At 40.0% G+C, this 12,637-nt stretch overlaps 1 protein-coding gene across 3 annotated transcripts in view; it reads right to left on the reverse strand.

Annotated features, from left to right (window-relative positions):
• Window positions 1-1,200: 1,200 nt before the first annotated feature.
• LOC122564950 (A disintegrin and metalloproteinase with thrombospondin motifs 3-like) overlaps window positions 1,201-12,637 on the reverse strand; it is a 258,075-nt gene continuing 246,638 nt past the window's right edge. For 2 of the 3 annotated variants that reach the window (XM_043720492.1, XM_043720502.1), the window contains 3 exons: window positions 12,420-12,624; window positions 9,591-9,708; window positions 1,201-3,632 (listed from right to left, as the gene is read on the reverse strand). In XM_043720492.1, coding sequence (XP_043576427.1) covers window positions 3,130-3,632; window positions 9,591-9,708; window positions 12,420-12,624 — 826 coding nt within the window. In that variant the 3' untranslated portion in view covers window positions 1,201-3,129. Of the gene's footprint in view, window positions 3,633-9,590; window positions 9,709-12,419; window positions 12,625-12,637 lie in introns of those variants that run through there. The other variant, XR_006316046.1, reaches the window with a different exon arrangement.

Genomic DNA, 12,637 nt, shown 5'->3' on the forward strand with positions numbered 1-12,637 from the left:
ACTTCGGCTTATATTGTATCTCCTACAGATTGGTGGAGATTGTCACTGGCCCACGTTTTTTGGATTGGGAGTTGATTGGATCACTGGTATCCATTCAGATAAGGCCATTTAATTGACTGATCAAATTTTCCAGATCCTGATGCTGTACTTTGTACATACATAATATGAATTGCAATGCCCAGGAATGAATGACAGATTGGATCAAAAAAGGTTTTAAAAGATTACTTTCTCAAACATATCAGCTGCTATTGCTATCAATGTGGGCAAAAAATGAGGTTAAGGAAAATTCTGAAGAGAGGTCGCAGGACTGCAAATGTTAACTCTGCTTTCTTTTCACAGGTGCTGCCAGACCTGCTGAGTTTCTCCAGCAATTTCTGTTTTTGTTGAAGAAGTTAGGCCCTGGAATACATTGGTCTAGAATGAAGATGCAGCTGCATTTTACATTTAAAAATATATAATTAATGTCCATTGTCAAGGATTTTATAGCAGAGCATTTAAAACACGGTTAGCATGGATTTACGAAAGGGAAATCTTACTCGACAAATTTAATGGAATTCTTCAATGATGTAACCCAAAAGAGTTGATCAAGAAGAGCCAATGGAGGTGAAGCATTTCAAATGACTTTCGGCAAAGTCCCATATAAGAAATTAATGCAAAATTAAAGTGCATGGAATTGGAGTAGTGTTTTGAGATGGATAGAAGATTGGTTAGCAGAGAGGCGACAAAGAATAGGAATAAATGGGTGAGTCATGAGGTGCTGCAGTGATTGGAACCAGCTATTCACAATGCAGGTTAATGATTTTGATGAGGGAATTAAATGTAATATTTCAAAATTTGCAGATGACATAAAGCTGGGTGTGGGGATGAGCTGTGAGGAGAATGCAGAGATGCTTCAGTATGATTTGGACAGGCTAAGTGACTGGACAAATGCATGGCACTTGCAGTATAATGGGGATAAATGTGAGGCTAGCCACGTTGGCAGCAAGAATAGGAAGGCAGATGATTATTTGAACGGCTGTAAATTGAGAGAGGGGAATATTGAACAAGACCTGGGTGTCTTTGTGCACCAGGTGCTGAATGTAAACAATCAGGTGCAGGAGGTAGTAAAGAAGGGTGTGGAGGCTGTGGAGAGGATGCAGAAGAGGTTTACCAGGATTAGAGGATATGAGCTATAAAGAGAGGCTAGAAAAACTCAGGTTGTTTTCTCTGGAGCGCAGAGGCTGAAGGGCGACTTGACAGACGTCTATAAAATTATGAGATGCATAGATAGGGTTGATGGTCAGAATCTTTCTCCCAGAGTTGAACTGTCTAAAAATAGGGAGCATGCATTTAAGATGAGAGGGGGAATGTTCAAAAGAGATATGAGGGGCATGTTTTTTACACAGAGAGTGGTAGGAGCCTGGCACACACTGCCAGGGGTGGTGGTGGTGGAAGGAGATAGAAGAGGGGCTTTTAAGAGACTTTTAGATAAGCATTTGAAGATGCAAAGAATGGAGGGATATGGACCAAGGGTAGGTAGAAGGGATTAGTTTAATTTGGCTTCATGTTCACCATATCATGTACCGAAGGGCCCATTCCTGTAGTGTATAGTTCTATGCTCTATGTATGTTGGCCTTCTTAGCGAGAGGATTCAAATACACAAACAAGGATGTCTTGCTGTAATATACAGGGCATTGGTGAGATCACACCTGGAATACAGTGTGCAGCTTTGGGCTCCTTAACTGAGGAAGGATATCACAGAGGGAGCACAATGAAGTTTTAACAAATTGATTCCTGTGATGGCAGGACTGATATATGAGGAGAGATTGAGTCAGTTAGAATTATATTCACTGGCAGTTAGAAGGAGGTGGAGAGGTGGGATATCAGAGAAAACTTTAAAATCCTAACTGGTCTTCTATCAGGTTAGATACAGGAAGGATGTTCCTGATGGTGAGGGAATCCAGAACCAGGAGCCATGGTTTAAGGATAAGGGGTAAACTTTTTAGGACTGAGATGAGGAGAAATTTCTTTACCGAGAATATGGTTAGCCTGTGAAATTTACTATTACAGGAAATGGTTGAGGCCAAAATATATGTGTTTTCAAGAAAGAGGTAGTTACAGCTCTTGGGGCTGAAGGGATCAAGCAATTTGTGGGGAGGGCAGGCTCAGAGCAGTGAACTTGTTGATAAGCCATGATCATGTTGATTAGCCTATTCCTGCTCCTCTCTGCTGTGTTTCTACGTACCAGCGTCAATAACTGGCTACAAACTGTTGATCTGCCCAACAAGATAAAGAAAAAGAGAAAATTCTGGAAAGGTCCAGCAAATCCATCGCTTCCTGGAAGGAAACTCATCAGATATCCTCTTTTCAATGTAAATGTTCACCAGAAAACTACACACACCTTTGTTTGCGTGGGTGTATACTGACCTGCTGAGTAATTCCAAATCAACACTTATTTTAGATTTGCAATATATTTTGACTAGCACCAAAAGGATTGGGAAATCTGTCTGTAGTTACTGCCAAATTAAAATTGTAAAAGGACCAGTAATTCTTGCCTGGTCCATGGCAGTTTTTCAATACCTAATATATACTGAAATTTAGAAATGGTTATGTAACATTGGTAAAAAAAAACTCACAAAACAATTTGCATACTTGAAATATAATACTGACTTACATACACAGTATTTACAGAACAGCCGCAAATGCCTTAAATAATATCTAATTCACTTACACTTGACTGAATACTATTTGTAACAACTTGACACCGTAAACTCAAAGAAATTGAGCATCTCAACTTGATTCCTTACTTTGATTCTTTTAACATCAGATGATATGTAAAATGTAGTCATAATCCTTTACAAAGGCAACACCAGCAAACCTGGATATCTCCTCTTCATTGGAAAAATCTTTGGTCTTTGTTTAAGTGATCCCAAAAAAAATTGGATGTTGGCCAATTTAATGACATGGAGCAAAGTGCCAGCACTTCACGACTTCAAAGTAATTCTTTTTCGAGAAAAGATTGACAGTTTAGGTTCACTGAAAATGCAGAAAGTCATTTTCAAATCGGACGTGCACCATGATGTCTATAATTGATTCTTGTTGAATGGTTGTTTTTTTTTCCTCAGATGTATCAGACACAAGAACCTTACTTCATGTCTCTGCCTCAGGAGATTGTGATGCAGCATTTCTCTCTGATGACTCTGCCACTCCAATTGATGCATGGGTAGCTGTGGAGCTGTTGCCGATGGCAATAGGATCGTCTTGAAATAAATGAGGCTGATACTGTGAAGCCACCAATCTGTGAGGCCAACCAACCGCAGGTGTCTTTTTCTGGGAAGAGTTTGGGCCTTTTGTTTTGCCTCGTCCTGGAGTGACTGCTCTAGGCTTGGTATTCTTTTCTCTGGCTAACCTGCTGCCTTGCAAACTTCTGCTCCTGGATGTGGAATCAGGAGGGTGAGTTGGTGTCATCTTGTGGTCAGATTCTGCCATTTCAGCCTCTATTTCCGCAGCACCAGTGAAGAAGGGGGGAGGCAGGGTGCTACTGCGCTTGCTACACGACTCACAGCAGAGTTTATTGTAGCCTGGGATGGAGCAATAGCGAGCTAGCACTTCCATCTGACAGAATATAGACTTATCTCGCAGGCAAGGCTCATCTGCAGGGTAAATAAAATGAAATCAGGAGAGTAGAATATTCTGAGATTAATCAATATAATCAGAATAATGTGCATTAAATTTCAAACATCTCGTGGCCAAGCAACTAAATGTCCCAGTCTCCAATGGAGTGAAACTGGACAGTTCAATATACTCTATGCTACCTGACCTGCTGTGCTTTTCCAGCACCACTCTGATCTAAACTCTGGTTGCCAGCATTTGAAGTCCGCACTTTTGCCTAGTTCAATATACACTTCCAATTACGTCGGGACGACTTTGTTTCACAACTTTGGTTATATTGTCCATCAGGGAAAGATGGTTCTGGCCTGTATGTTCATGTCGATATTGTTTATGGATTTAATTAATATTCAAAGGGCTAGTGTTTTTACTAAGGTGTCTATTGCAATGGTATCATTACTGAAATAATAACCAAAGCAAAGTCTCCATTTCCTTATTTGAGATGTATGAGAACAGTGGAACTGTGAAAATGGGCTTTGGGAGACAGACGTTCACACCACATATCCTCCTAGTGTCAGTGGTGCTATTATTAAGAGAGACTTAGAATTTATTTTCTAAAAGTCTGCTGCACCATTCAATGTGATCATTGCTGATTCTCCATATCAACAACACATTCCTGCTCTGTCCCCATATCCCTTGACACCTTGAGCCTCTGGAGATCTGTCTTTTTTTTCCCTCAAATATATTCAGTGTCCAGCTTCCACAGCTTCCTGTGGTAGAGAATTCGACAGATTCACCAGCCCACAAGTAAAGGCATTTCTCCATTCCATTGCCACATCAGTCAGCAGCACCTACAATTACTTTACAATAATTATTGTACCTGTCAACAAGAACAGTGAAGTGATTGAGTTGTGTGTGAAATGTGGATCATCTCATCCACTAAATCATAATCTCGCATTTTGTGACATATGGAAGTTATGTTCCACCGAGGAACATTGGGCTAAAATGCGCAAGAATTCGAAGTGCTCGGAGAATCACAACATGCAACAAGGCTGCACAGCAGCATGTGAATAAAGGCCAACCAAGGAACAATGCCAACAGGTTCCACTGAAGGCACCCTATGATGTTAAGAAAATCCTAGATCTAAGTGCAACATCCCAGTTTACAGAACCCAGTCAGATAGTCCCAACTCGACACACCATATAGATTCCATCAGGAAGATTTAAGCCTTTACCTTCATCCAAGTGATGTACCCCGCAACAGAAATGGATAATATCCACTGTACTACTAGAATGACACTTTAGCAATTACCAATATCATCCCTTTAAGCAATCTTCACGCGATGTACTCAAGAGATTAGCACAGTATGGTGTTGTCCACTCATGAGAAGCTACCTCCTTACAATCTGACATCCCATGCATTAGTAATATCTATTTTAAATGTCAATACAGCTTCTCCTGGAACATTTCATTTTTCCAATACTGCAGGAACTTTAATCATTGCTCTACGTATCATTATAATTAACAAAGGAAGCAATTCCAAACCACAACATTGCAACTACCTTGAAACCTGACAAACGTCTACCCGGACCAGTCTGATTCTATCATTCACTTTAAAGGTGATTTAACATTAGGTCAGAAAGATGATGGTGCTCAACCCAACATTCACCCTCTTCACAAGGGCAGCACTGACATTCTTGATGAGCTCTGTTTGGAACTGGATTTCAGGGCTAAAAACAATATCATTTGTAAAGTTGAGCACCACATTGGTTGTGTAGCTGTATTACTTGAAGTTTGGAGAAAGATGGCAGTCACAGACAGAGATCATTCAGTCCATTATTGTCCATGCAAGTCTAAAAAGATCTGACTGCACTAATCCCATTTTCCAGCTTTGACCCATAGTCATGGAGGCTCTGGCAACACAAGTGTATATCTCAATGTTACTTAATGTTGAGAGAATTTCTGACTCTATCACAGTAAAATCTCTTGCCTTGTTAGTCTTCCCTAAGTGCATTACCTCACACTTTTCTGGGTTGAACAATATATATATATGCATACACACACATCAAATTGGCAGAAGCCATATCAATTTCTTGGGATCACCATCAACACACCTTCAAAGGTTATGAGACATGATCCTACCAAAAAATGCCCACATCACAGAACAATGGTAATTCACAAAAACATTCTGCTTTCTTCAATATTTAATTTCCATCTATTTCAAATGTTGTAATGGAAGTATCTTCCCTGACACACTATATCCACAGCAGTATGACCACCAACATATCTTTTAGTCTCTCAAAAATACATATCTTCCACCAAATGTATTTTTCAATGTAATGATTCCCTCCAAGTTTACCGCATTGGAATTAGATACATCTTAGTCTATTAGAAGATGACAAGAGGCAGACTACTCCAAAATAGATAGGGTAACTATCACTATAATTTTCAGAATAAAATAATTTCACACATATCTATTTGGTCACCATTTCGTCATTCATACAGGTCATACAAGTGTTTGAAATGATCTGTCAGAAACCTCTTAATAATGCAACCTACTGAATGACAACATCTACTTGTGAAGTTGCAAGGGCACGATTTCAAAGTATATGACAAACCAGGCTCACAGGTAGCTGTTCTGAATGCTCTTAGCCTACTTTCAAATCCCACTAAGGCAAAGATAGACTTCCTAAGGGATATTGTCAAATCCAAGTTCGAAGATATAGCCCACACTGATCTCATTCATTTTGGTTATAGCCAAGTAATACAGAGTCAGCAAGCTAGATATGATGACCACATGCACAGTTGAAGATCATCATCAGTGAGTGGCCTATACACATTAAGCCGATCCCCCAGTAATAGGTTCTTTCTCTAACCATTCCGAAGTAAACAAGGACTCAATAGGTATATGATTTTCAAAGATAAACAAGTGATTATTTCACAATCGCTGCTTGATGTGCTTGATTAGATACACATAGGGCTCGTGGGCTCAAGAAATAGGTACGTGAAGCTATCAACTGATCTGGGATCAATATGAATATCGATCAATTAATCAATTTGAGTAAAACATGTCAACTCCATCCAGCTCAACAATGGAGAGAACCTCTCGCTCCACACAAGACTTTTTTCTGAGCCATGGCGCAAGATCACAACAGCTGTTGATGAATTAATTGCCATATTTAGTATGTTTGGCATTCCTCAATAAATTGTGTCTGACAATGGTCTGTAGTACACTAGTATACTTTTCCAAGACATATGCAGGAAGTGATGGGGTTTTGAACACATTGCCTTCTCTCCTTGCTACCCTCAGTCTAATAATCTTGCAGTACACAACATTCCCATGGTAAATTCCATCATTGCTCAATGTTAATCTCCTTGCCAAAACTATTGGATAGCCATGCTAAATCTAAAAACTCCTCCTCAATGTTTTACCCTTGCTAGTAACTCACATATTTGAAAGACAGATCCACACATTTCTTCAATCACATACCCAACCACTTGTACATGATGCATATTGGAAAGAAGGGAGAAAATGGTCTAAGAGAATGACCAAGGATCATGCAACAATTATCCAACCTGAACCGGGACAAAGCATTAAAGTTCAAGATGTTAGTAGAAATACATAAATTTGTGAAAAAAAACTCTGATGCTGTGTACAAGATCATGTAATGTCACAAATAATTGTCAAATCATACAACAAAATAGCTGAAACGTTTGCAATATATATCAACTGTCCATTGTACAAATACAGATGACTCTGCTACTAAAAACATTACATTTGGCAGTAACCAGATATCTATAACACATGATACTTACCAGTCCACAATGACAATGGGGAGGCAGTGGCACTGTAGACCCAGATTAATATTCTGGGACATGGGTTCAAGTTGCATCATGGCAGATGGTGAAATTGTATTCAATTTTAAACACTCTGAATGAAAAGCAAGCCTAATGAAGACCATGTAACTATTGTCGACCGCTGTTAGAAAAACACCATTTCGCTAAAGAAATCTGCTGTCTTTACCTACATGGTTTACATGTGACTTCAGAGGCACATCAATGTGTTTATTCATATAACTGACTCTAAATAGTTAAGGATGGCCTAGCCTGCCAAACTCATCCCATGAATGAAGAAAAAAAGCTCACTGCAGAGCAAAGTTACACAGCCAAGTCACGATAAGGACTAGTTCTGGTCATATTGTATGCCCACCAAAGCATTTATCTCAACGTATAATGAAATTGTACCGGTATACATGCTTGTATGCATTTATCAGAACAAGTTTCTTATTCTTCAAAGGGAAAAGTAAAGATGCTGTATTATTGCACAGATCTCAGAAAGACATTGTACCTTTAAGGTAGCTAGATGGCATTATGGCTTGTGGCATTCTAGTCTAACATAACCTAATTCAATCTCCACCTTACTCATGTTCACTTAGTCAGTGAGTAAGGAAGCAATCTGCCAGTAAATGAGCGTTTTATGCAAATAATGTAACTGTTCTAAGTAAGAATAACACCTAGATTCTATGTTTAATTTATGGGTGTCACACTAGTGTACCTAGCTGTTAACACACGTCCACATACCTGACTCAGTATGAACCTGACTCTTTACAGAACATATAACGTGGGCTAACATTGAAAAATCCATGAAGTACATCATGCTGGCAGCAAGTGATTACATAAGGCTTCTTTCCCTAATGGATATTACTGAACCAGCTTGGGGTTCCTTTTAATCCAAAATCTTCATGGTAACTTTTACAGACATGAGCTTTTTAGTTCCTCAGCAAACTAAGTTTCAAACTTGATTGATCAGCTCTCTCTATCATCTTATTGATGATCTCAAAGACCCCAGGGATGGATCTGCTGCAAGGTGAATTCAGGGGAAACAGCCTAATTAAGTAGCTAATTACAGCTGGACTTCCTGAATGTTCTTGCTCAGATACTTATTCAGCGCTCATGTGGCTAGGCTAACTGTTGGTTGCTCAGGAGATTCAGTTCTTTAATCTTAGCTGTTTTATTGCTGTCATTTGGGCATGTATTAGCAAATTGCTAAGAGTCTCGAACCATCAGATTCTCACATTAACTAAATAAGTGAGATCTCTTAGCTTATTGTGTAAATGTTTTTTAAACCCCAAAATGACCAAGAATTGCATCTTTAATTTAATTTCTACAGGATAACAGACAAAATGAAATAAACAACGTATAATGTTAGCTGTCTACTCAGAGTATTAATGAAAACCTAATGGTATTAAGAAGTGCCGAAAACATTCCACAATTATCTGTCCTGATAACAGGAGCCAGCAGCACCTCATAGCCTGCACAGATAAAATGGGTCAGTCACCGTGCCCACATTGCCTGTCCTGATAACATTAACCACAGACTTCTCAAAGTCTGTTCTGATATCAAGAGTCACAGGTCACTCATAATTTGTCTTTCAATGGATTTTAAATTGGAGACAACGGCAAAGGCAAACAGTATGAATAAATAAAGAATAGTTTACGTTAGTAATATATAAATGCAGAAATCATTTTGCAACTGTCTTCTCTGACAAAAAGTCACAAGCTTTTTTTTAATTAAGACAGTTGCAAAATGATTTCTGCATTTATATATTACTAACGTAAACTATTAAAAAGTCACAAATGTGACTTTTAATAGTTTGGTGATTTCTTTCAGAGCTGGAAAATTGACAACATTTCCATTTAGTTCACAAAGCAATGAGTCACACAAAAGTTGCTGACTGCATTCGGGTGTATTCCTGCAAGTTTCGTCACATGAGCCCCAACTAAATGTTTATTTCCCCATTTCCAATAACTGTGTCATGAATAAACAAAATTCTTCAAAGTAAAGTATAAAAGAAACATGAGCTTTAATATTCCTACTACTTTTCTCCCGGGCTGCGTGAAGCAGTCTCCAGCAGATGAATTTTTAATTCTTGGAGACCTGCAGTGAATCATGGATGGTTAATTATACCTGAAATGATGAATCGACATCCTGACAGATACATACCACCACAAGGGGGACGTTTGCAGACTCTTGTAGCTTCTGGTTTCTCACCATCGCATTGGTCATTTGGACGACATCTGACCTGTCTTTGTTCAATTCCTTCACCGCATGTAACAGAACACTGCAAACAATTACATTTAACTAAATAATGGGAGGAGCAAGCAAAACAATACCAACAAACACAGACTTCTCAAAGCCTGTTCTGATATCAGGAGTCACAGGTCACTCAGAATCCATTTGCAACACCTTTCCCACTGAAGGATCAATACCCACTAGCTGTGTACCCCAGTGCGAAACAAAAGCAGACCTATATTCAGTGGTATCTCCTAACGTTGTATGGTACTGTACCCCAGTGTTATACAATAACAGACTTGCAGCTTTCCCAACTCTCTCCCACCTTTGCACAATAACTGACCTTTATGTGTGTCCTCACGTTATACAGTGAAAGTTGTATCGTCACTGCCCTAAGTCACATTGTGACAGGTGTCTCCTCAGCAGTACTAATATTTACCTTTGGGGCATGTTGAGAATGTGAATGGTGGTATAGCTATCCTTATTGGGAAAACACCGCAGTCTCCTTTTCATGTGGTGTCGGTATAGCCTGAGAAAGCACAAAGCTGGTTTGTCTTTTTAAAACTTGAATCCCCAGGACCTGATCAGGTATACCCTAGAACTCTGTGGGAAGCTAGAGAAGTGATTGCTGGGCCCCTTGCTGAGATATTTGTATCACCAATAGTCACAGGTGAGGTGCCGGAAGACTGGAGGTTGACTAATGTACTGCCACTATTTAAGAAAAGTGGTAAGGAAATGCCAGGGAATTATAGACCGGTGAGCCTGACATCAGTGGTGAGCACGTTGTTGGAGAGGATCCTGAAGGATAGGGTTTACATGCCCTTGGAAAGGCAAGGACTGATGAAGGATAGTCAACATGGCTTTATGTATGGGAAATTGTGTCTCACTAACTTGATGGAGTTTTTTGAACAAGTAATGAAGAGGATTGATGAGGGCAGAGCAGTTGACGTGATCTATATGGACCTCAGTAAGGCATTTGACAAGGTTCCACATGGTAAACTGGTTAACAAGGTTAGATCGCATGGAATACAGGGAGGACTAGCTATTTGGATCCAAAATAAGTTCAAAGGTAGAAGACAGAGGGTGGTGGTGGAGGGCGGTTATTGGACTGGATATCTGTGACCAGCAGAGTACTAGATCCACTGCTTTATGTCACTTATATAAATTATTTGGATGTAAACATAGGAGGTATAGTTAGTGAGTTGCAGATGACACTAAAATGGGAGGTATAGTGGACAGCGAAGAAGGTTATCTCAGAGGACAACAGGATCTGGATCAGATGGGCCAATAGGCTGAGAAGTGGCAGTTGGAGTTTAAGTTTGATAAATGTGAGGCACTATGATTTGGAAAGGCAAATCAGGGCAGGACTTATACACTTAATGGTAAGATCCTCAGGAGCACTGCTGAACAAAGAAACCTTGGAGTGCAGGTTTATAGCTCCTTGAAAGTAGAGTCGCAGGTAGATAGGGTAGTGAAGAAGGCGCTTGGTATGCTTTCCTTTATTGGTCAGTGTATTGAGTATATGGGTTCGGATGTCATGTTGCAGCTGTACAGACATTGGTTAGGCTACTTTTGGAATATTGTGTGCAATTCTGGTCTCTTTCCTATTGGAAGAATGTTGTGAAACTTAAAAAGGTTCAGAAAACATTTACAAGGATGTTGCCAGGGTTGAAGGATTTGAGTTACATGGAGAGGCTGAATAGGGTGGGGCTAATTTCCCTGGAGCATCAGAGACTGAGGGGTGACCTTATAGAAGTTTATAAAATCATGAGGGGCATTACTAGGATAAACAGTCATGGTCTTTTCCCTGGCTTGGGGGAATCTAGGACTAGAGGGCATTGGTTTAGAGTGAGAGGAGAAAGGTTTATGTGGGAGATTAGTTATAAGCCAAGCAGCCATTTTGTCACATATTAAAAGCCTGGAATCCATTTTAATTTTCATATTAGTGTCTGCTTGTACGTTCCCAGGTTTAGTGAGGTGGTCGAACTTGTAGTTGTACTAACACCTGATAGTAAACTCTTTCCCAGCATTGGAATGTTTTTCTTTTACAAGAATCTATTGCTTATCAACACCAACTAGCACTGTCCAGAGAGCTACGTGACTGGGGCTAGTGACTGGGCTAAGCGCCCACTTACTCATTATGGCTCAATTAACAGTTTGCTAAAAGTTAAATGATTGTAACCTATATAGCCAATCAAGTCTCTGAATCGTGTCAGAGTGACTTGCGACCATCATGGGCGACTTGTCTCTCTTTGTGAGCTCACCAATAAACAGTCAGTACTCAAAGCTTGTGTGATGCAAGTAATTTTCCTTAGTTTGGATAGATACGAGCGAGTCTTTGACTGAATATTTTTGTCCCTATCCCCAACAGTTTAAAAAGGACCTCAGGGGCAACGGTTTCACACAGGGATGAGATGCCTGAGGAAGTGGTGGAGGCTGGTATAATTACAACATTTAAAAGGCATCTGGATGGGTTTATGAATACGAAGGGTTTGGGGGAATATGGGTTAAGTGCTGGCAATTGGGACTAGATTAGGTTAGGATATCTGGTCAGCATGGAGGAGTTAGACGGAAGGGTCGTTTCCGTGCTGTACATCTCTATGACTCTTACTGCATTGGGAATGTGGGTGAACTTTAATTTTTGTTCACCCTTGACATGAGGTGCAACTCGGTAACATGATCATTGGCCTGGGATTTAATGATTCCATTCATTTTTAAAATGAATCTGCTTTCCATTTCAGATGAAGCTTGCTCACTGACCTCTAACCAGGGTCCGGTCTTCCATTGTGCCGGACAGGGTTTACGATTGCAAGCTCGGCGGTTCTCCAGCCGCTCTCCAGTGCAGTATTTACTGTGCACTGAGTGATTCCTTCCATTGGTCATCTCCACACAGCGAACAGTACGCAGTTGGTATCCAGAACTCCCACAGGATTTTGTGCAGTGTTCCCATTCGTCTGCTATCCAACTAGATGGGGTAA

This window comes from Chiloscyllium plagiosum, chromosome 2 (genome assembly GCF_004010195.1).
Source record: "Chiloscyllium plagiosum isolate BGI_BamShark_2017 chromosome 2, ASM401019v2, whole genome shotgun sequence".
In the NCBI taxonomy this organism is placed as follows: Eukaryota; Metazoa; Chordata; class Chondrichthyes; order Orectolobiformes; family Hemiscylliidae; genus Chiloscyllium; species Chiloscyllium plagiosum.